This window comes from Anopheles nili, chromosome 2 (assembly GCF_943737925.1).
Source record: "Anopheles nili chromosome 2, idAnoNiliSN_F5_01, whole genome shotgun sequence".
In the NCBI taxonomy this organism is placed as follows: domain Eukaryota; kingdom Metazoa; phylum Arthropoda; class Insecta; order Diptera; family Culicidae; genus Anopheles; species Anopheles nili.
Window position 1 is genome coordinate 34,324,847 of NC_071291.1, and position 19,227 is coordinate 34,344,073.

Below are 19,227 nucleotides of genomic sequence, written 5' to 3' on the forward strand. Positions count from 1 at the left end.
TCCCGGTGGATTTTTTTTTGTTTTACCCATTTCCCCTTGCAGTAAATCATTATGTGAAAGAAACGACGTACGGCCCACGGGCGGAACGCTTTGCACCGGAACTGATCCCTGGACTGATTGAAAGCCACTGGCACCTGTCGAGGAATAATTACTGCATAAAGAGACGGAGTGAACTGGTTTCTGATGGCCAAACAAAAAAAAAGGACATGCACACAGACGCGCGCGCGCGCCTTCGCGATTACGGAAGCTGCAGCTCATCCGGTAACCGAGAGCTGCGTGGGTGAGAGAAAAGCCGGAAAATGCCCACCCCCACAACCCGGTGCAGGTGTGGCCGTGCTCCCGCTAACCAGACAGCACAAGACGCCAACGAAGAACGGGCCGGGGTTTTATGTGCCCATAACGTGTCAGCTTGGTGAGTGTGGGCGGAAGGCGTAACCGGGTCGAACACGGGTACCTGGCCATGGGGAAGGGACGGATGATGTTTTCCTCTAGAAAATCGCCCCATTCTGAGGCACCGCTCGATACGCTTCAAGGCAACATGAGCTTCCGCTTTTCCGGATATTTTCCGGTCCTTTTCAACCAAGCCCGGCACTGCTGCTGCTGCTCGTAGGAGAACGTCAAATAGTTAAACATGCACGCACACACACACACACACACACACCTTTGCTAGAGCGTGTGGCTGTCATTATGAACAGGCTCTGGTACGGGTTGCATGGCACACTGGGATGCATTCAACAGTGGTGGCTCACAAGGCGAACGAAAACGTGAGTGAGACGGACGGCCCACGTGAGAGAGAGAGCGAGAGAGAGAGAATCTCTGTTCGCAAGGTGAGCGTGAGCCCGACGACGGAGTTACTTTCTCGCTCGCACAGGATCCTTCACACCCGGGACCCGTGGAAGGACAACTTATCGCCCACTTCATCCGATGTGTCCGTACGGCCGAGGCGAACGACCTGTGCCGGGCTGTGAGCGGAAATGGCGGAAACTTCGCTCGCATACGTACATTGTACGCAGGCGGACGTTGCACCGCCATTGCAACCCGCCAGCAGTACATGAAGTCATTAGAAGTTTCATCAGACGAGACACGAAACGACACGCAGGAAAGGGAGGAGCATTCCGGGCCCATCTCCCCGGAAGGTGGCCAGCTGCGAGTGCATCAAAGAGCGCGAAAGACAAATGAATGAGATGCAAACCCCGGACCCCGGAGAGACGCACCCAACGATCACCAGCAACAGGCACGGTAAGTGCCGCGAGTGCAACAGTGCGCCCATGTTTTACCGGTGTGGCCACCTTCCGGTTCCGGATGGGTGGTATGGTGGCCGGGGTCGGGGTGAATGCAGCCAGAAACGCCCGCGGCCACTATCTCGGGGATTTGCAGGAAGATGGAAAAAGGTTGAGCTTTTTTCCCGGGAAAAGGGATTCACCCTCGAGGCTTTCGAGGCTTTGCCGGATGTTCCGACCAGCGTTCAGAAAAGCAACGGTGGACTCGAGAAATTCGCACGCTGGAAACGACGACGAAAATTGTGCCGCTTTTCCGCGGATGCGCGCTTCGTGTGTTGCAGGAAACGCGCGGTGTGGGACGAAGGACTGACGATCAAAAAATAATTACAACGAGCGTGTGTGTGCTTCATACCTGTCGCCATTTTATTTTATTTTTTGTTTGTTGTTGTTGCCTTTGTGGTGGGACAGCTGCTGCAGGCGGATGAACCTGAAACGGAGCGAAATCAACGCGTAAATGGAGGAACCGGAACGAGTCAAGAGTGCTTGTGTGACGGCGTCCCAAGCGAGCTTTGAATTACGTCTGGTTTGATTTTTTTTGTTGTTGCTGTCCCCAGCAGTTTTCCTCCCGCTGATGAAGCACCAAAATCGGATACACCCGAGATTGAATTACGAACCATGTGATGAACGGGAAGGGGTATTTTTTTTCGGGGTTTTTTTACGTCGCTTTTGAATTATGGCTATTTTATTCGTCGAATTCGTCGTCCTCCCGCACAGGTAAATGGGTGATTTTTTTTTCACTCTCGGCTGGGCAACAACAAACAAAAAAACACGCGCACAGGACACGATGGCTTAATTTTATTGACGCAAAAGGACGCGAACGATGGGAGTTAATGCATCAAACTGCATCGTTACGGTTGCATTGTGTGCTTCTCCGGAAAACGGCATGCATTAGGTTAATGCGTTAAATGAACAAAAACAAAAAAATACGGGGAATAATAGAACACCACGAACATTATTAATGTAATTAGGACCAACTCATTGGTGCGGCCGTTTATTCCAGGAAGAGAATTCCCCATAATGTCGTTTTCCAGCTAACATTATCCAGTGTTGTCCCTTCACCATGCAGTTGTGCACAGCTTTATAGTTTCTAAATTAATTAGGTTCGTGTTTTAAATTTAAAAACTGTACTTGTAACAACGTACCCTAGGGGTTCGTCATTTTATTTTCCAATTGACATGATTACATTCTGAGCTAACATTAACAAAACCTAGCAAGCAATGCACCAAGCGGCAATTCCTTCGGATAAAAGGGGACATCCTCCGATAAAAAGCGTCGATAAGAATGGTTTAGCAAGATCATATGAACAGGAATGGGTTAGAAATCAACCGAAAATCAAACCAACGTAAAGGATCTACCTTTCCAAGCACGCGTGGCACTTGAAATTGCAAACTTATCGCAACTTCCCGCTGGTGCGTGATTTACGGTGCATTTTCTGAACGACAATTCGACCGCCTCAACGAACCACACCAAAAGCTCGTCCATGTCCAAGGCCACCAACCTGCTCACGGACTCGCCGGGCTGTCCACGCAATAAACTTACCTGTATACGATGAAACCGTCCACCATGGCACCTTTCTTTGCGACGCAACGGTCACACCATATCGCCATGTCAATTTCGCTTTCGCCAAACTATCGACAGTATATCTTCGGTACAAGTTTTTCCAACGGCCCCGACGCGGAGACGGACAGGGGCTAGAAAAGTTGAACCACCGTCCCTGAGGACCACGTGGCAACTTTCCGCGAACCCGGACAATGGAGACGTTATACCCACGAGCTGTTGGCTTGTTGCCGTCCCTGGGCCTGCTCCGTGAGCAACCGGAAATAGAACCTTTTTCCCTGCGTGGAAACGGTCACAAAATGCTTAAAATGCACCCGCCTGTCTTCCTGGCGGTGGTGGTGGTTCGTGAGCGAGAAAAACAAAAACAAAACCCAGACCATCAATCCCTCCGCAAGGCCCCGATTTGGGGGTGAAGAACTGGGTAATTTATTTCTTATTTATTCCACGCTTCCGCAGCAACCACCGGGGTATCTCGTTACCGGGTCCAATCCCGAGGTCCGGTGGACTCGAGCGCTTAAGCGCGTCCCAAAATCTCGCCAGCCGTTTGGCCACGAAAATGCGGGGAAAAATCTCGCCCAAACGCGCTTCATGGAAAACGGGGCAAAAAAACAATAACCAACGGCCGGACCCGCGCTGGCCGCCGCCTGTCTCGCTAATTTATCACGCACGGCCACACGCAGTTAAAGCTCTTATTATCATGTTAATTAAATTGCCCATCGTTTTTTGAAGGAACCAGAATCGGATTTTCGGAAATGAATCATTCGTTCGTTCTCCCCCATGTGATGGGAGAGGCTGCCTCGGGTTGCGCGATTACAGATAAGGAGTTTTCCTTCCGCCGATGCCATCCAATTAGCTCGCGGTAATCGTGGAACCCCACTTTAAACGTGGCCACCACCCTGTGGGGTGCTTCCATACTGCATTCTGGGCACGCTTGGCATTGCTTGGCACAGCACAACGGCCAGCCAGCAGGAAGCTGGGTGAGCTGGTTCGCGAAAATCACCCCAGAAAATGCCCAACAACAAGCGGGAAAAGAAGGCAGACAACAACAAAAAAAAGAGAGCGTACACACAAGCCCCCCGCAAGTGGCCGCACACTTTGGCACGCCCAGGACGCGGCCAAATGTGCCTGAGTTCGCCCTGCACACCGAGCAGCTTTTCGCGATAACTCTAACCGACAGCGCAAGATGAGACATGACGTGGAAGAATGTTCCTAAGGCTCCCCCGCGCGTGGCTTTTCCGGTTGGGTGGGGTGGGGGATTTATTGTCCCCCACCTCCCTTTCGCTTCGTCCTTTCGGCATAATCCTTTCCTTCTACAGCCACCCACAGCCAGGCTCACCGAAGGATGAGAGCGAGTGAGAGAGAGCGTGTGCGCGCGCGAGATCATCCCAGGCACGTGACCAAAAGGGGGCGAAAGGAAATCACCGGGCGGATAATGTTGCCGTACAAGCCGCCAGGTGTGACGGGAAGAAAGGGTTTTGGGCCACGGACACGTGTGAAAGTACTTCGCGAGCACTCGCCCGCCCATCGATGGCTTCGATCCAGGTACTTCGATACCAGATACCAGTGCTTGCTCGCTGGTGCAGAGAACGCGAACGTGTGTGTGTGTTTTTTTTTTCGCAGCTTTTCCAACCCACCCCCACCCCTAACGGTCGATCGATCAATCGGGGCGGGAGTGGTGTGGGGAAAAAGCGAAAAGTTCGATGCAACTCGGAAAAGCGCGCGCACACCCTGTCGGTAGTAAATAATTTCATACTTTCGACAACACCGGGCGCGCTTTTTTTTTTGGCGCGTACGAGAAGAGGGCGTTTTGTTTCGAACTTTGTTGCCGCTTGCGATCCCCGCTTTAGAACGCTTCTTCCGGTGCGCATATGCGTTAGTTGGAGCTTGTGCTTGAGGTTCTTCTTCTGTTGGGGCACATCGTTCACAAAGAAACACGTACTCGTTGCACTCCTGTTGCAGCTGTTGCGAGCGGGCGCCACACCATTATGATGTGTTAGTTTTCAGAAGCACCAACACAAACTCTCATGCCCGTTTGTTTCAAGCAAACAAATCGAATCGAAACTACGCCCTAAACCCACCTTTTACCGAGCCGGTTTGGTTTGTGCAAGCGGTGGTTCGATTTCCTGCGAAAGTTCCCTTTATTTACGCCCCCTGCTAGCATGCTGATTGATTCACGGAAATAAGCTCAATCTTATCGCACATACTCGCAGCCCGCAAAACCTTGCCGAGATTGGTTGTCTTTGAATTAACGTTCGATCAAAAACCGTCCATTTATGCTGTTTCAGCAAGCGCACGCGTTTAAACTTTCATACGCGTTCTCGCGAAGGTAAGCGGCTAACCTCTCTTCGGCCAGTTCTCAGAACACAGACCAAACACCGGGCCCTACGGACAACCGGCGGCGGTTCGACATCCGTATCACATCCCCTTTTAGCGTTCGTTTGCTCGTCTGCAGTGACAGCACGCGGTAGTGCACATGAAAAGCCTTCTGTCCGCATGTCTCTAATCACTACGTCAGTCAATCCGTACGGGCCGCGAGAGAGATAGAACCGGGAAATCCGTCCATCCGTTACTGCCGTCGTCGTGCGTCGTGCCAGGACGAAACGAGATCAAACGCGCGTTCCGTCGGTTCGAGATACTTGCCAAAGGGCGCTAAAAGGTGAACACAAGTCAACCCGTTTGGTGTGTGCATGTGTGTGCTGTGGGTTGCTTTTGGCATCATGGCACCGAACCGTGGCTGGATGACCGTAGGGTTGGATTAATTAGAAACCAAATACAGCCACCGGCCCGTTGAGCACTGGCACACCGTGGGTCTTTGAGCAAAAGGGCGTCCAACTCAGAAAGCGGTCAGTGGCAGAGTCCTTCCAACGTCCGACGTGCAGCTGAAGTGATATTTGACCCATGCAAAGGATCCATCATGCCGGATGAATGTCACCTGCAGCTGGGTGAGGCGGTTTTTGTTTTGTTTATTTCCCAATACAAAACGTGCTAAATATGACATCAAGAATTTCCTCCGTTTCCACGGTGCCCGTTATTTTGCCGATGCACCGTACGGCACCGCGCAGGTGATGCGTCGCGATGGCCAAATCCCGATCGGTGGCCGCCGTTTCGTGGAAGTATTCGATGAACCGCTCTAAGCACGCCTGGCACTGCCGCAGGTGGGCTCGGTGTCTTTCCTGGCTGATGGTGGGACATTCCACCGTAGGGCCACCGCAGAGTCGCTCCAGTGCGTGTTTCATGTGATCGAGAAGGGCCGCCATTCCGGTGCCTGTTTCGCAGGACACCACGGATAGGTTGGCGTTGGTTTCCAGCGATGCGAGTGACTCACTCGGCACGAGATCGCTCTTGTTGAGGATTACCAGCGCACGGGTTAGCGTGTCCTCGGGAAGACCTAGTTCATGCACGTACGTCCGCAAATATCCATCCATATCGTGGTGGATGGTGGCCATTCGTGACGCATCCAACACCAGCAGTATGAGATCGGCCGTTTCAACGTACGCTTTAGCGCGTGCGATTCCTTCACTTTCGACGACATCGTCAGTGGTCGCACGGAGACCCGCGGTGTCAGCAAACACTACCGGATATCCGCCGATGTCGTAGTGCGATTCCACGATGTCTCTCGTCGTGCCGGCGATGCTTGTCACGATCGACACGCTGCGTTGGCTCAACACGTTCATGAGGCTGCTTTTGCCGACGTTTGGTGCCCCGACGATAACCGTACGGACACCGTTTCGGAGGCGTTCGCCACGCCGGTTGTCGTTTAGGTGCGTTTTTAGCTCCCCAATAAGACGCTCGACCTCTTGCACGGCAGCAGTCAGTACATCGTCGGCGATTTCTTGATCTTCCGCGAAATCGATGAACGCCTCTATGCTTGCGATCGAGCTCACGAGACGGGTCCGCTGGGCGTTGTAGAACGCGGACAGCTGTCCATTCGCCTGCCGGAGTGCTTGCCTGCGTTGGGCTTCCGTTTCGGCGTGTATCAGATCGGCCAGACCCTCCACCTCGGTGAGGTCCATTTTGCCCGCGTAAAACGCACGCTTGGTGAACTCGCCGGGTTCGGCCACCCTGGTCTCGGGGAACGACGCTAAACTGGCGTACATGGCTGCGATTATTGCGGAGCCACCGTGCACGTGGAACTCGATCGTATCCTCGCCGGTAAAACTATGCGGTCCTGTGCGTTGGAGGGAGATGAAACATTAGCAAAGCATGTAATCCGCCAGTGTTCAGAGTATGCTCACCTGGGAACCAAAGTAACAGCGCGCGATCGATCATCTCTTGGGTTTGACCGTGGAAAATCTTCGTCAACAGGGCCCGACGGGGTTCGGGAAATGCCTTCAAGCGAGTTTTCTTTCTTATTATGTCCCGTGATGCTTCGCCGGAAACGCGTATCACCGATACTCCGCATTTGCCAAATCCTGGAAGGAAACGGAATATCGCGAATTTGAAATTTGAAAAGCAAACGCACGTGTCCGTGAAGCGCATGTTTCCCTGCAACGTTCAATTCGACATTTGTAGAGCTTCAAAAATGCTGTCAAAACCAGCTGATGGTGGAAAGAGAGAGAAAGAATAAAAGGCTAAACATAACACATCCCACGGAACATTCTACTCTCAAGATCACTTTACGTAAAATATATCAATTTTTAGCACTATTTAAAACGTTTAGCAAGTTTATCCCTTGTGTCCAGTGATACTGGTATGTATGAACGAACCTGACGACAGCCCAAATATTGTAGAGCTCTTTCTGATGGCATGGCTGCACGTGATTGTTTTGATATTAAAGCACGGGCTACACAACGCACGGACAGTTAGCATTTTTGTCACATCAACTCATCAAAATCACTAGGTATGTCTTCGTTCATAAACCAACTATACTATCAGTCAATGATTTGATTTGCAGACAAAGTTCTTCACATGAACTGAAAACAGAAACTGAAAACAACAGCGAATTCTTCGTGTGTTTACAGTACGACATTTGTAAGGTATCGTTACATTTTACGAGCACGAAAAATTTCTCACAGAAAAGAAGCATGCTCTATTCGTAAAGTCATTAGTTAAAGATGGAAATAATCTCTGTAATTAAATTAAATTAATTGTAATAATTTCAATTGCTGTTTACATTTTGAGCAATCCGTCCAACTCATAACATTGTATAAATTTCATTTAACTTGCACGCAACAATCGCTTGTTGCAGTGGGTTTGTTATTAGCGCCATCTATTGGAGAATAGTGCAACATTCTGTTGCTCTCGCTTAATATCAAACTGACAGCATGCTGGAAATTTGAAAATACGAAGAGTTTTTTTTTGTATCCGGGAAATTTTGTCGATGCAGAGGAAAAAGAGGAGTGAAAGTAACTCATGAGTCTATTCTATCAATCAGCATAAGCGTTCAAATTACCACTACATGTCGTAGCCATTGCTAACATCAAATGGCTGCATCTTAATTACAGTGATTACAGTGATAACCGGCAATTATGTCTGGTCCTTTTTGAGTTCAGACATATAATATAAAGCTACATTGCATTGCGGTAATTGAACAAAGTATAATAAATAAACTGAATCAACAGAGCATTTGCTTCTAGAATCCCCGTCATTCGCATGCATGCAGATGTAGTTTTGAGCCTATGTTAAACCAAATTCAACGTTCCATTATTGTTCATAAAGAGCAAAATTACTCCTGAAATCTAAAAAATCGAATACAACTTAAATATGAAAATTGTAAACCATAGCTTCACTCAATTCTATCTCGCTTAAGAAAGGTCCTATCACATTCAGCCACAGGAACTCCCCACACGTGCAGATTAGCACACAGCTCGATTGGCAGCTCGCGAAGAACATTATCAATTCCACGACGATGCGATAATTAAGACATTTCTCCCCCCAGATCGTCCAGCATCGCCACCGAGCGCCAATTAAGCACCGTCCATCCATCTAATCGTCTCTCGCGATCGAGCGATCCAAAACCGCTTCGTGATCGCTTTGCCACCGCGTAGGAACAGCCGCTAATTTCCACACGTTTCCAGGTGAATGCACCCCCGGGGGCGCGGACCCATTTCCCGGGCTCGCTCACCGAAAACCCCCCCGAACCGGTCAATGTCATTGGCACACTTTCGTCGAGTACGGCCCAGTTGCGTCCGTCCATCGGTCCGGAATCACCAGAATGCGCTCGTCCGTGCTGCTGTGGGTTTGTCTCACCCTAGCCAGCTGGGGCTTCGGCGTGATCGTAAGCAATCCCGACTCAAACAGCACCTCGCGAGCGCTTTCCCGACAGGAGCGCAAGGTTTTGCTGTTCCCCATCCAAACCACCCTGCAGGTAGGCATTTTGCGTCGTATCCCCTAACAAACCGAACCCCCAAAACCACTTTTCATCTCGTTTCAACTCGGTAGATCAGCATGTGCACCGCGACAGATGGGCGGCTGTTCGCACCGAAGAAAAAGTACCCGGCACGGAAGCTCGGCATCAACCTGGGCTTCCAGCAAAACTTTAACCTACCGTTCCGGCTGCTCGAGTTCTACAAACCACCCACGTGGGCTCGAGCGATCGCCGGCATCCTGCGAGGTCAGTTCCCGGCCACATCCGTCGTGACGGCACGTGGATTCAAACGATCTGCAGATCACCGAGCGCTTGGACTGAGCGCAGGTCAGCTGTACGAGTTTGTGGAGGACTTTTTGCAGGTGTTCGGATACGAGCGGGATTGCTTGCGCAAGAGCGTTTGTGAACTCGCCCACAGCCCGTTCGATCGTGCTGATCAACCGCAGGATGTGCTCACCGAAGTGGTTCACCTGCTGCTGAGGTAACGAACGGCAGTTCCGCGAATCGAGCTGAATCAGTTCTAACCCAGGTCTGGATTGGATCTACGCGTTTACCTTCTTTTTAGCCCCTCAGTGCACGAATCGTTCGCAGAAGACGAACTAGACTTGAAGCGCTCTTACGAGATGGCCGAACGATTGGGTGCGAGCGGTGCGAACTGCGAACTGATCTACGAGCGATGTCACCGTTCGGTGTTGAGCGACTTCTCACATCTTGCCGACGCCGATCGGCCGTGGAGCTGAGACTGGGGTTTTTTTTTGTGAAGGACCGCCGAAGCTGGGTTGAGCTTTTATGCTCGGTGGGTGGATGAGTGGGTGGGTTTTCTTTTCTCGTCGAACGTGCGTTAGTGTTTAGAGTCCCGCCTAAGTTCGGGAGCCTGTTGTTGATCTGTGAATAAATATTTATTGTTCTCCGTTTTCTGTGCCAAACAAATTACCCAGTGTGTGTTTCCGCGTTTTAGGGCGCTAAAGAAATGCATCAATAGCGCGTTCTCGAGTGGGAGGAATTTTGGAGGTTGGAAAAAAGCAACCGAAAAAGCCTCCCGCTTGTGAGTAAAATCCACCCCACGCTCGTAGTGCACGTTCTAACGCCAACAATCTACAATGCATCGCTTCACCAGAAGGTTGGCCCTCGTTGCCGTGGTTTTCTGCTGGTTGAGTTACACCCCAGCAAAGTGTTTGGGTGAAAATGCGACAAAGATCGCGGTCGATCGTGCCCGTCGGTACGTGTTGAATTTTCCCATCAATGGGGGTGTGGCAAAGGTTCTGTTCGGCTTCGTAGCCCCCGTGCGGTTCCATCATGCGCTCAAGCGCAGCCTCAACCTGGGGCTCAACATGCAGGCCAACTATCGCATCCTGCCGAACATTATCTTCCCGCATCCGGATTCAGTGTGGAAGGCTAGGTTCCAGGGCACCGACGAAGGTCGACGGCAGTTGTATGAGTTGATGGAACGAGTCCTCGGAGTGACTGCTGGCTCTGGTGGTTCTACGCGAGCTCGCGCTTGCCTGTTGCGGACGATCTGTGAGGTGGCTGATGCGCCACTTGGCCACAATGGCATGGTTGGGGAGCTGTTGGATGTCGTGTTCACGTGAGCGAGAGTGTTTGATCGCTTGCCGCGAGGACTCAAATCGAGGCTAATTTTTCTATTGATGTGTTTTAGACCGGGTGATGCGGATCACCTTGCGGAGGAGTATAAGGAGGCCCGACGGTATGGTGCCAACGGAGTTGACTGCGATCGGGTGTATGACGCGTGTCCGCTTGGGCACGGCATCCTGGACGCCGTGACGGCGATGCATTGGTGAAGGAGACGGGTGGTTTGACAACAGGATTGCGCAGGGATCTTTACATCAAAATGGACATCCGAACATTTATGGGCAAAAAAAAACTAACTGAATAACCATTTGGTATAGGTTGTTTTCAAACTTCTCGTTTATTTAGGTCAGTTGATCAACCTGCCATACGAATAGTTTGATTTTACATAAATTTTTCATATCTTTTTTTTATTTGTACCGATACCTTCGAGTGTTAGTGCCGAATACTAACGATTCGGTTATTTTTTTTTTGGAAAATTTTTGAAGCGAAAAGGAGAACAAAATTGTCATACCCATTTGTTAGATGAGTTTATATTCCAAAACTGTTACTTGTGTTACATTTAAAAAAGAGATAAAAATGAAAACTTCTTTCTTTTTCCGTAGCTTATAATAACACATCGTTTTGCTAGATCAAGGAACATATTAAGGCATATTTTGCTTACTATGAAGTATGGAGTATAATATCATAAATCTTATTTTCTGTCAAATAAAACAACATTTACCAATGGTTCATGCGCTGTCAAAATCTCATAGTCAATGAACCTCAAAAATTGTATTCAACGATGTTTTTTTAGTGTTCTTCGCTGGAATTATCCGATGAAATTAAATTTGAACGCATGAATCATAAAGTACCGTGCACATTTTAAATACCAAAATTCACTGATACTTGTTTCATTATTTGCTTCCGTAACTGGTTCAGCTACTACGATCTTTTAAACTAGCACCATGAAGACAACCATGCACCATGTCCAAGACAGCAGACGAGGTGCAAGATGGCTGTTAAATGATCAAAGGATATTGGGCACAAAAGCTCAAAAGCTACAGCTGGTGTATAGATAAAAAAAAGCATATGATAGTAGGTATGACTGATCAAAAGCTAGGATAAAATGTTGGCATTCATTTTCAAATTTCAGAAGTGCAACAAAGCAAACGTACTTCTAATGCGCCCTACCTAAACTTTGAGCACTTAAAAACGACCAATGACCTAGGGAAAATAACGCTCTCAAACAACAAAACAGACACTAACGAATGGGCATTTGCTCGCGCTTTCTCGGCCCCTAAATCTCCCAATCTCCCTCAGCCACAGCTTTCACACCGGTGGTGAAAGTTTGCCAGAAGCGTGCTCCAAATTCTGCCGACCAGCGAGCACTCGAGAACCGTCGACGTGTTCCCATTCCGGCAAGAGGCCGATCACCTGCACCATTTCCACGGGTGACACACATAGGGCCGCGTCTAACGCGTCAATCACGCCGTCAAACGACGCCACCGCACGTAAAACGAAAGCGTTCTCGTTCTGCTGACGAAGGAAAGTCGGATCGGTCAATCGATCGCGCGATCAAGCGGGCCATTGACATTTGTTCGACTTCTCTTCCAGGTGGCAGATCATCAAACAGTGCTTTCTTCCTGCGTAGCGATGGACCCGTTTCGGTGGGTTTCGTTAGCTTCACTCCTGCTACTGCTGCTATTCGTTGTGGCCACGTGCCAAGGTCAACAGGATGGCTATTCGAGTGCTAACGCTACGCTGGCTCGACGGAAAAGGACACTCATTTTCCACCCTATCTCGCGAGGGTTTGTAAGTAGACCGAGCTCTGTTCGTACGCGGTTCGAGCACACGTTCTCACCCACCCAATCGGTTGTAGTTCCGCGTGAACATTAAGGATGCCGTGGCGGACAACAGCACGATTTGGGCACACGCCATCGGTTTCCGTATGAACATCGAGTTCTACAATCCACCGGGGCTGAAGATCACGCGCCGAGACGTTCACGATTCGCTGGAGAGCATGATCATGTCGTAAGTGGTGATCATGAGGATCAAGTTCTTTGGAGGTGTTTGACGTGTTCCCCTTTTTTCGACTGGTTCTCAGCCACGGGTTTGATGGACGCGCGTGTATCCTGCGAACGTTCTGCGAGGTGTCGAAGGTGATGACTCCCAAGAGTGGTATCCTGTTCAAGCTGTTCAAGCTGATCTTCCGGTAGGTGTCGGATCTGGGGGGGGGGGGGGGAAATAGATATATTGGAGAAAGGGAGAGAGAGAGAAAGAGAGATCGGCCAATGGACAGTCATACAGTCTAACGCGAGAGAACACCTTGCTCCGTTCCATTCCACTCCCGATACACAGCTCCCAAGAGGCCGGCTCTGATGACAGTTCCGTCGGTTCTTCAAACAGTTTGCCCGAGGGCGATGACGAGTACTTCCCGTATCTGACGGCTGACGATTGCCGTGAGCTTGACCGGCATTGTCCCATCTCGCAGCTTGATATGGCCCAGGTAGATCCGGAGGTGTCGCAAGCGGCTGACGACGTGAGCAGGTCGGTTCGGTACTATTGAACCCCCGGAGAATGGGCTTCACTGGGTGACAGGGATCTGATCTCAAGCCAGCTGGAATCGAAACCGATCGACGAACGAGCCCGAGAGAGCCGCCGACGTTGCGTAAGTGATTGTACATTATGATCCATTAGACGAGTGAAAGACGATATAGTATAATAGGGTGGTATGTAACACTACATATAATTAATATAAAATTGGGGGTTGTCAGTTATTTTAACTTAAAATATTATTTTAAGGCACTGGTAAAATGCAATGAACTGGTAAAATGTGAATAAATCTTAATAAAAGCAAACTATTTATGAACAACTCTATGCTCGGGAAAAAGTCGCAAAGCATCTGAGCATTGTAAAAAGTATTAGAATCCTTTTTTTTAAATAAGTACAAGAATTAACTTATTGATTTTCGTAGTTTTATTTATGTTTGTTTTTTAAATACGACAAATTCCTTAATTTCAATAAATTGAGCCTATTATTAAAATTTCATACTTAAGTAATTTGAAATCCGTTTTTTAAGTCAAATTTCTTTCTCATTAGGGCATTTTTGGCCAATCGAAAAAAAAATGTTGTACTATTTAGGAATCTACGATTCAAATATCGAAAAGAACACCGCATAATGCACCTAAAACTCTAGGTTTTATTGCACTTTGAGAAGGCAATGTGCTTGGTCGTCAATCATTCGAAATCTTACGAAAATGATTACATTTGTAATTTTTTATTCAATGCAAGACATCTTCGTTTCTTCGCTGTGTCAGTAAAACAAACTAATAATCGATAAGTAGTAAACAATGCTAATTGTTTCTCAGATTGCTGCTCATGATAAGATAATTAGCCTTTTATTTACCAGCTGAATAAAATACAGTTATTTGGCCCCGTTCGTATTTTGTTCACAGTAGTTGATCCTGTGCTCTTGTGCTGATAATTTACTGTCGTAATCAAATGAAAAAAATATTTAGTAGTTCACGAACAGTTACTCATACAGTGTTAGCAATGCGTTAATGGTGAAAGAAAGACAAACACAATGTTCTGGGAACCATGCTGCTGATGGTTAGATACGCTAATGTTAACCAGTCGTCGAACTTTTGAACGTCCAAACTAATAATGTGTATGTTGTGTGGTTTTTCCGAGAAGAAACGAGTTCATCGGTACCATCGAGGTGAAAATGGCACACGTAGACAATTTTTTCCTCCTGGCAGTCGTGTCAGTTGGGTTCGATATCGATCAAAGCCATGAAAGCATAACGGAAGCCCTTTTCAGCGTTACAAGAAAGAAGTAAGAATAGTGAGATTGTTTTTCTATACAATTTTGCGGAAATGTAGGTTATATTTAGCAGCTAGCCGATTTTATTAGGGAAGCTGTTGTTCAAGGGAATATTTATGGAGGAATCTTTACAAATACTGTCATAAAAGAACCGTTGATGTATTTTCTTAGTCTTTCTACTTCACCACTCGATATTTTGGGTAAGAAGAATCATCCTTACCTTAATTCAAACGTATCGATCTTCATTTCTATTCATGAACTATTTTTTTTTTTGCAATAAAGACAGAGAGTTTGTGTGGAATATTATGTTCTCTATCGATGCAGATGAGCTTTCATTACTCTATGAATATTAAGAAACATTTGTACCATGTTTCTATGACGTTGGAAGCCATAAACCGCAAAGCATATAGTTTACTACAAATCGTTATGATAGTGATAAGAAATACGTATGCAATATTTAATTCAAATTAGTTGCTTTTTGTATTTCAAGCGGTAAACAAACAAGGTCAACCAATAGGTTTTGAAAAATAACTGCAGATATAAATGTATATGTTTAAGCAGAGGATTCTCTCGCAAAAAGTAAAAAAGGATATATTTCAGCCAATTTCAGCCAAATGAGGCATCATCTTTAATTTTAACCGAATAATATTCACTTTTTGAGAGAGGTGTTGTATGGGAACTCTCGTTTAATTTCCATGGAAAGTACTGAATCTTCGCAGTCCTTGTTTTTGGTAATGAAACGCCTATGCATAAAATTTAATCCTTATTTTAATCGTAAGATAATGAAGGATCGGTAGGACCAATTCTCATTGCAAGATATTGTTTTTGGTATTCACTTCACTTTACGTAACAGTGTTCATGATTTGTTCGTCCTCGTGATTACTGTTTACAGTGCGTGTGGTTTGGTAAAAGGGCAAAAGAAATCCCACCTAAAATCTCATTAAACTACCCCTGAAAAAAAAGCTGCTATATCCTAACCACCATCCTAGAAGAAAGAGTTGTGATATGCGCACGGATATTCTAACGCAGAAAAAAAAATACAAAACACGCAACAAAACACATTCTCACTCAAGCGCTCAGCCTCATCGACAACTCGATTATCTTATTAAATCTTCAACAACGTTTGCGTTTTCGCGCGGTTGCTACTTAACCGCCTAGTAAGAGAGCACGATACAAGGGGGAACGTATGTGGGAAAGTCGACCTGGCACAAAGAGGGAACTGGCCGCGTGCCCTGGAAAATGCCAGTATTCGATGTCGGTGTTTTTCGCGGCGGCTGGAATAGAAACATAAAGGACCCCGGCGCACGAGAACCGCAGAATGGACCCAACGCCAACAACAAATCCCGATCCCGGTCGAGATTGAGTCACACAAACTGCAGTTTCGCGGTCAATCATGGCGCGTTGGTGAATGGGCGTCTCAATTCAATTACACCGATTGGCGGCTGGTTGGCACGCGATGGGGCCACGTTTCGCTTCTCGTCGCAGCTAGAACACGAATTCCGGCGACCAGATGCTGTCCTCGCAGTACGAGTACGTGTCCGTGCAGTTGCCGGTGTGTGCGTGGGCCTCGTCGTACAGCCGGTGCTTGTGTTGGGTTGGGGTTTCGTGCGTGGATGGAAGGCTGCAAAAATCGGTCGCAGTGCAATATGGCAGTGTGCAAAAAGGGGTTTAATTAGTGCGGGAGCGTGTAGCCAAATCGTGGGGTAAAATAGCCGTTTGAAAATGCGGATGCCTACCTGAAGATGGCTCGCAAGATCTCTTTGAGGAATGTGTCCGGTTCGCTGTCGTTGCGACGTTGTCCACTTTCGCACAGCGCTCTCAGCACGCAGTGGTGGCCATGTTTGCCTTTCCTAAAGTTCGTGTTCGTGAAGAAACAGTAAGTTCGATTTAGTAATGGGGAAGATGTTTGATGTCCGTTTTTGGCAACATGTTTGCAGGTATCGGGAAAATACCACCAATGCTTGGCGAACGGCCTTCGAAACGGGACATCAAAAGGAGGTAGATGATTGGGGAGAAAATTAAATGGGATAGTCTAACAACAACAGCCAATGGTAAATAAATGAATTGTCTTTCTGTTGGTCACAATCACTCAAAAAGACCGATGAACTTTCGCACACTCAAACGATGTACGCCAAGAATATTATCAAAAGTCCCAATTAGAGAAGAAAAAACCTAAAAGCTCTACGAGTGGTAAAAAGTTGCGGTTCATACAAAAAAACGCACAGCCTACTGCAAAGTGTGTCGCTTTTGCCCGTTACCATGACGCCATCGATCGCACGTTCGTAGCGGGTTCGTTCGCTTCGACTCATCAGCGAAGAGGAATGTGCATGGAAAAGCTCAAACAAAATGGCCACCGTCAAGCACTTTGCCTCCCCAAAAAAACAAAAAACGAGGTAGGAATACTTACGCTGAGAGGAACTTTTCGATCCGCTCGTACAGTGCGTGGCGCGTGACGCGATGATGATTGAGAAAATGGCGATCCAACGGGGCGGTGTCCTCGCGAATGCTGCGTTTGCCGAACACGGGATAGAAGCGCTTTTTGTTCATCGGATAGTTGGGCGGATGCCGACGGACCCAACCCTGCACGTATCTGTAGGATGAGATGAAAAGAGTGTGCAGTTGAAGTGATCAGTGGGAGTTTTAGTTTTTTCATTCGTCATCGTCACATAATTTCCCGCCTCGATCGATACCCAGCGCATGAGCGGCTGGAAATGAGTCTGAAACGATGCAAAATGGACAGCACTTGTGGTGTCCTTTGAACCGCTGCAGTAAGCATTCACCTGGCATCAGGTTTCATGCATTCTACAACACCGCAAGACGCCACAAAGTCGCCTTAAAGTCGCCGGTCGCCGGTGGCCTCGAGTTCGAGGATGACCACAAAATGCTCGTGAGTGGCATGAAATTAATTCGAACCACCGCAACCGTTGTCACGGTGTGATTGCGGTTCTACTCCCTACCTGTTGATGAGGCTGGTGAAGTCGTTCCGAGACGGATTGGCGTACGGTGGCGGCCTCAGAAGTCCATTCGAGACGAACCGATCCCACTGGGTAGTGGGTCGTTGGCCGTACCGATCGTACAAGTCATACCGGCGGTCGGGAGCGGTGTAGTAGTTGATTCGACTAGCTCCACCACCGGAACCGGAAACCGACGGACGGGATGGACGGGGCGTTTGGTAGTAGTAGCTGAAGATGTTCTTGCGTGCTGGTGTCGTGTCTACGAGCACGGTTTCGTTGGCGTTTGCGTCCACCTTCGGGAAGATGTAACCGTCGGCTGCATTTTCCTGCAGCATTTGCTCGATCTGGTTGAGGGTGATGCTTGGCAGCTCGTATGCCAGCGCGACCGTGATGCCGATCGTAAACAGCCGCTCCACGCCGATCATGGGAATCGTCTGATCGTATACTGCGGGAGATATAAAAAGAAGCAGAAGCTGTTATTGCTCATGAACTTTGAAGACCAGCACTTGAGTTGAGATGGCCATAAATGAGTTTCCTAAATGAACATTAGGAAATCTATCTAGCGATTTGAAACGTTCTACACTCAACACCTGCAACACGATTAGAAAGGTATTAAATAGAAATCAATTTACTAGACTCTCGCTTTAAGCTCACATTTATCGATCATAGACAAACCTTTTCGAACAAATTGTTCACTTTAAAGGAGTATCAAAGGATCTGTAACAAAAACGCTACGCTTGCCAAAGCTATAGTGCCAAATTAGAGAATCATACTGCTCCTTCAAACAAGCAAGTACGAGTACCCAGCCGCTGTTAAACAGCTTAATTACATTTACATTCCCAGGTCATTGGTATGGAAGCGTGCGTTGCGGTTTCTTTCTTCCTTCGAGGGGCCCGCGTCAAAGGCGTGATTATCATAATTATTTCACAATTTCCACCGGGCAATGAATTCCTTCCCGGGCCATTATCACCACGCTGCGCCACATCACGTACGCCGTACTCACCTACTTGGAACGAGCTGCCCTCGGGGAACGTCAGGAATCGTCTCTTCCGCGAAAGAACCCTCCCGGGACCGGTGGGCTCTTCCCTACGAGCCTCGGTTTCGTTCGCACGTGCCATTGCATACGTTGATCCGCCCAGCGGAACCATTTCCAGGATCAGCAGCAGTAGCAAAGGCATCTGCATCAACCCAAACCCACCCACCCATCCGCCCATTCTGACGGCCATCACTTTTCACTCGCGTTAGGAGTTAATTTCGACTTCGCTGCTTTAATCCGCGTCCCGTTCCGGGGTTGTTTTTCATCACTTTTCCGCGGTTCCTCGAAGATGCCGCGAAAGTCCCACGTGAACGCCGCCTGGCACAAAGTGGCCTGCTTTGATGTTGAACTGATTCGTCTGCGAGTCAACGGAGCTGAGCTGAGATGACCTGAACTGAACTGAACTGAGCTGAACTGAATCGAAATGAATCACTAATCGTTTTCACGAAACCATAAACGCTGCCTTATCGGCCAGCCGGCGGGACAGGTTTGGGCCCTTCTAACGCGGAATCACCACCAAAGAACCACCGGCCAGTGAGCGAAAACCCCGTGGCTAGACGATGTAACGGGAATGCAAAACGAGGTCGCACTCATTAGTGAAGGGATGCTACTTTTCGATCTTCCGTAAGCGGGCTCGCCCTAGTGGCCCCGATTTCGCGGCACCAATTCCCGAGAACCGATTGCATTATGTACGAGACGTAG

At 48.3% G+C, this 19,227-nt stretch overlaps 5 protein-coding genes across 5 annotated transcripts; 3 read left to right on the top strand and 2 right to left on the bottom strand.

The window, feature by feature from the left end:
* Positions 1-5,800: 5,800 nt before the first annotated feature.
* On the bottom strand, positions 5,801-7,646 carry LOC128721916 (tRNA modification GTPase GTPBP3, mitochondrial). Its single transcript, XM_053815722.1, has 3 exons — positions 7,544-7,646; positions 7,073-7,249; positions 5,801-7,005 (listed from the first exon to the last, which is right to left on the bottom strand). Exons 1-3 carry the CDS (start codon positions 7,644-7,646, stop codon positions 5,801-5,803), a joined length of 1,485 nt encoding a protein of 494 aa, XP_053671697.1.
* Positions 7,647-8,305: 659 nt separating this feature from the next.
* Positions 8,306-9,884, top strand: LOC128721927 (uncharacterized). Its single transcript, XM_053815733.1, has 4 exons — positions 8,306-8,312; positions 8,855-9,144; positions 9,219-9,625; positions 9,710-9,884. The coding sequence occupies exons 1-4, from the start codon at positions 8,306-8,308 to the stop codon at positions 9,882-9,884; spliced, it is 879 nt and encodes a 292-aa protein (XP_053671708.1).
* A 360-nt stretch (positions 9,885-10,244) lies between these two features.
* LOC128721938 (uncharacterized) lies at positions 10,245-10,943 on the top strand. The gene is made up of 2 exons (XM_053815745.1): positions 10,245-10,729; positions 10,802-10,943. Exons 1-2 carry the CDS (start codon positions 10,245-10,247, stop codon positions 10,941-10,943), a joined length of 627 nt encoding a protein of 208 aa, XP_053671720.1.
* A 1,423-nt stretch (positions 10,944-12,366) lies between these two features.
* Positions 12,367-13,279, top strand: LOC128721945 (uncharacterized). The gene is made up of 4 exons (XM_053815758.1): positions 12,367-12,525; positions 12,593-12,744; positions 12,818-12,925; positions 13,072-13,279. The coding sequence occupies exons 1-4, from the start codon at positions 12,367-12,369 to the stop codon at positions 13,277-13,279; spliced, it is 627 nt and encodes a 208-aa protein (XP_053671733.1).
* A 2,741-nt stretch (positions 13,280-16,020) lies between these two features.
* Positions 16,021-18,607, bottom strand: LOC128721956 (uncharacterized). The gene is made up of 5 exons (XM_053815769.1): positions 18,493-18,607; positions 17,493-17,934; positions 16,943-17,125; positions 16,272-16,385; positions 16,021-16,156 (listed from the first exon to the last, which is right to left on the bottom strand). The coding sequence occupies exons 1-5, from the start codon at positions 18,605-18,607 to the stop codon at positions 16,021-16,023; spliced, it is 990 nt and encodes a 329-aa protein (XP_053671744.1).
* Between the last annotated feature and the right edge of the window lie 620 nt (positions 18,608-19,227).

Coding starts and splice junctions, on each gene's coding strand:
- LOC128721956 (XM_053815769.1), bottom strand. CDS start 18,607: ATGGCACGTGCGAACGAAACCGAGGCTCGTAGGGAAGAGCCCACCGGT. Junction 17,935..18,492: donor GGGCAGCTCGTTCCAAGTAG/GTGAGTACGGCG, acceptor TATCTCCCGCAG/TATACGATCAGACGATTCCC. Junction 16,386..16,942: donor ATCGAAAAGTTCCTCTCAGC/GTAAGTATTCCT, acceptor CACGAACTTTAG/GAAAGGCAAACATGGCCACC.
- LOC128721945 (XM_053815758.1), top strand. CDS start 12,367: ATGGACCCGTTTCGGTGGGTTTCGTTAGCTTCACTCCTGCTACTGCTG. Junction 12,526..12,592: donor ACCCTATCTCGCGAGGGTTT/GTAAGTAGACCG, acceptor AATCGGTTGTAG/TTCCGCGTGAACATTAAGGA. Junction 12,745..12,817: donor CTGGAGAGCATGATCATGTC/GTAAGTGGTGAT, acceptor ACTGGTTCTCAG/CCACGGGTTTGATGGACGCG.
- LOC128721916 (XM_053815722.1), bottom strand. CDS start 7,646: ATGCTAACTGTCCGTGCGTTGTGTAGCCCGTGCTTTAATATCAAAACA. Junction 7,250..7,543: donor AATATTTGGGCTGTCGTCAG/GTTCGTTCATAC, acceptor GTTTCCTTCCAG/GATTTGGCAAATGCGGAGTA. Junction 7,006..7,072: donor GCTGTTACTTTGGTTCCCAG/GTGAGCATACTC, acceptor TCCAACGCACAG/GACCGCATAGTTTTACCGGC.
- LOC128721927 (XM_053815733.1), top strand. Junction 9,145..9,218: donor CCATCCAAACCACCCTGCAG/GTAGGCATTTTG, acceptor TCAACTCGGTAG/ATCAGCATGTGCACCGCGAC. Junction 9,626..9,709: donor GTGGTTCACCTGCTGCTGAG/GTAACGAACGGC, acceptor CCTTCTTTTTAG/CCCCTCAGTGCACGAATCGT.
- LOC128721938 (XM_053815745.1), top strand. CDS start 10,245: ATGCATCGCTTCACCAGAAGGTTGGCCCTCGTTGCCGTGGTTTTCTGC. Junction 10,730..10,801: donor CTGTTGGATGTCGTGTTCAC/GTGAGCGAGAGT, acceptor GATGTGTTTTAG/ACCGGGTGATGCGGATCACC.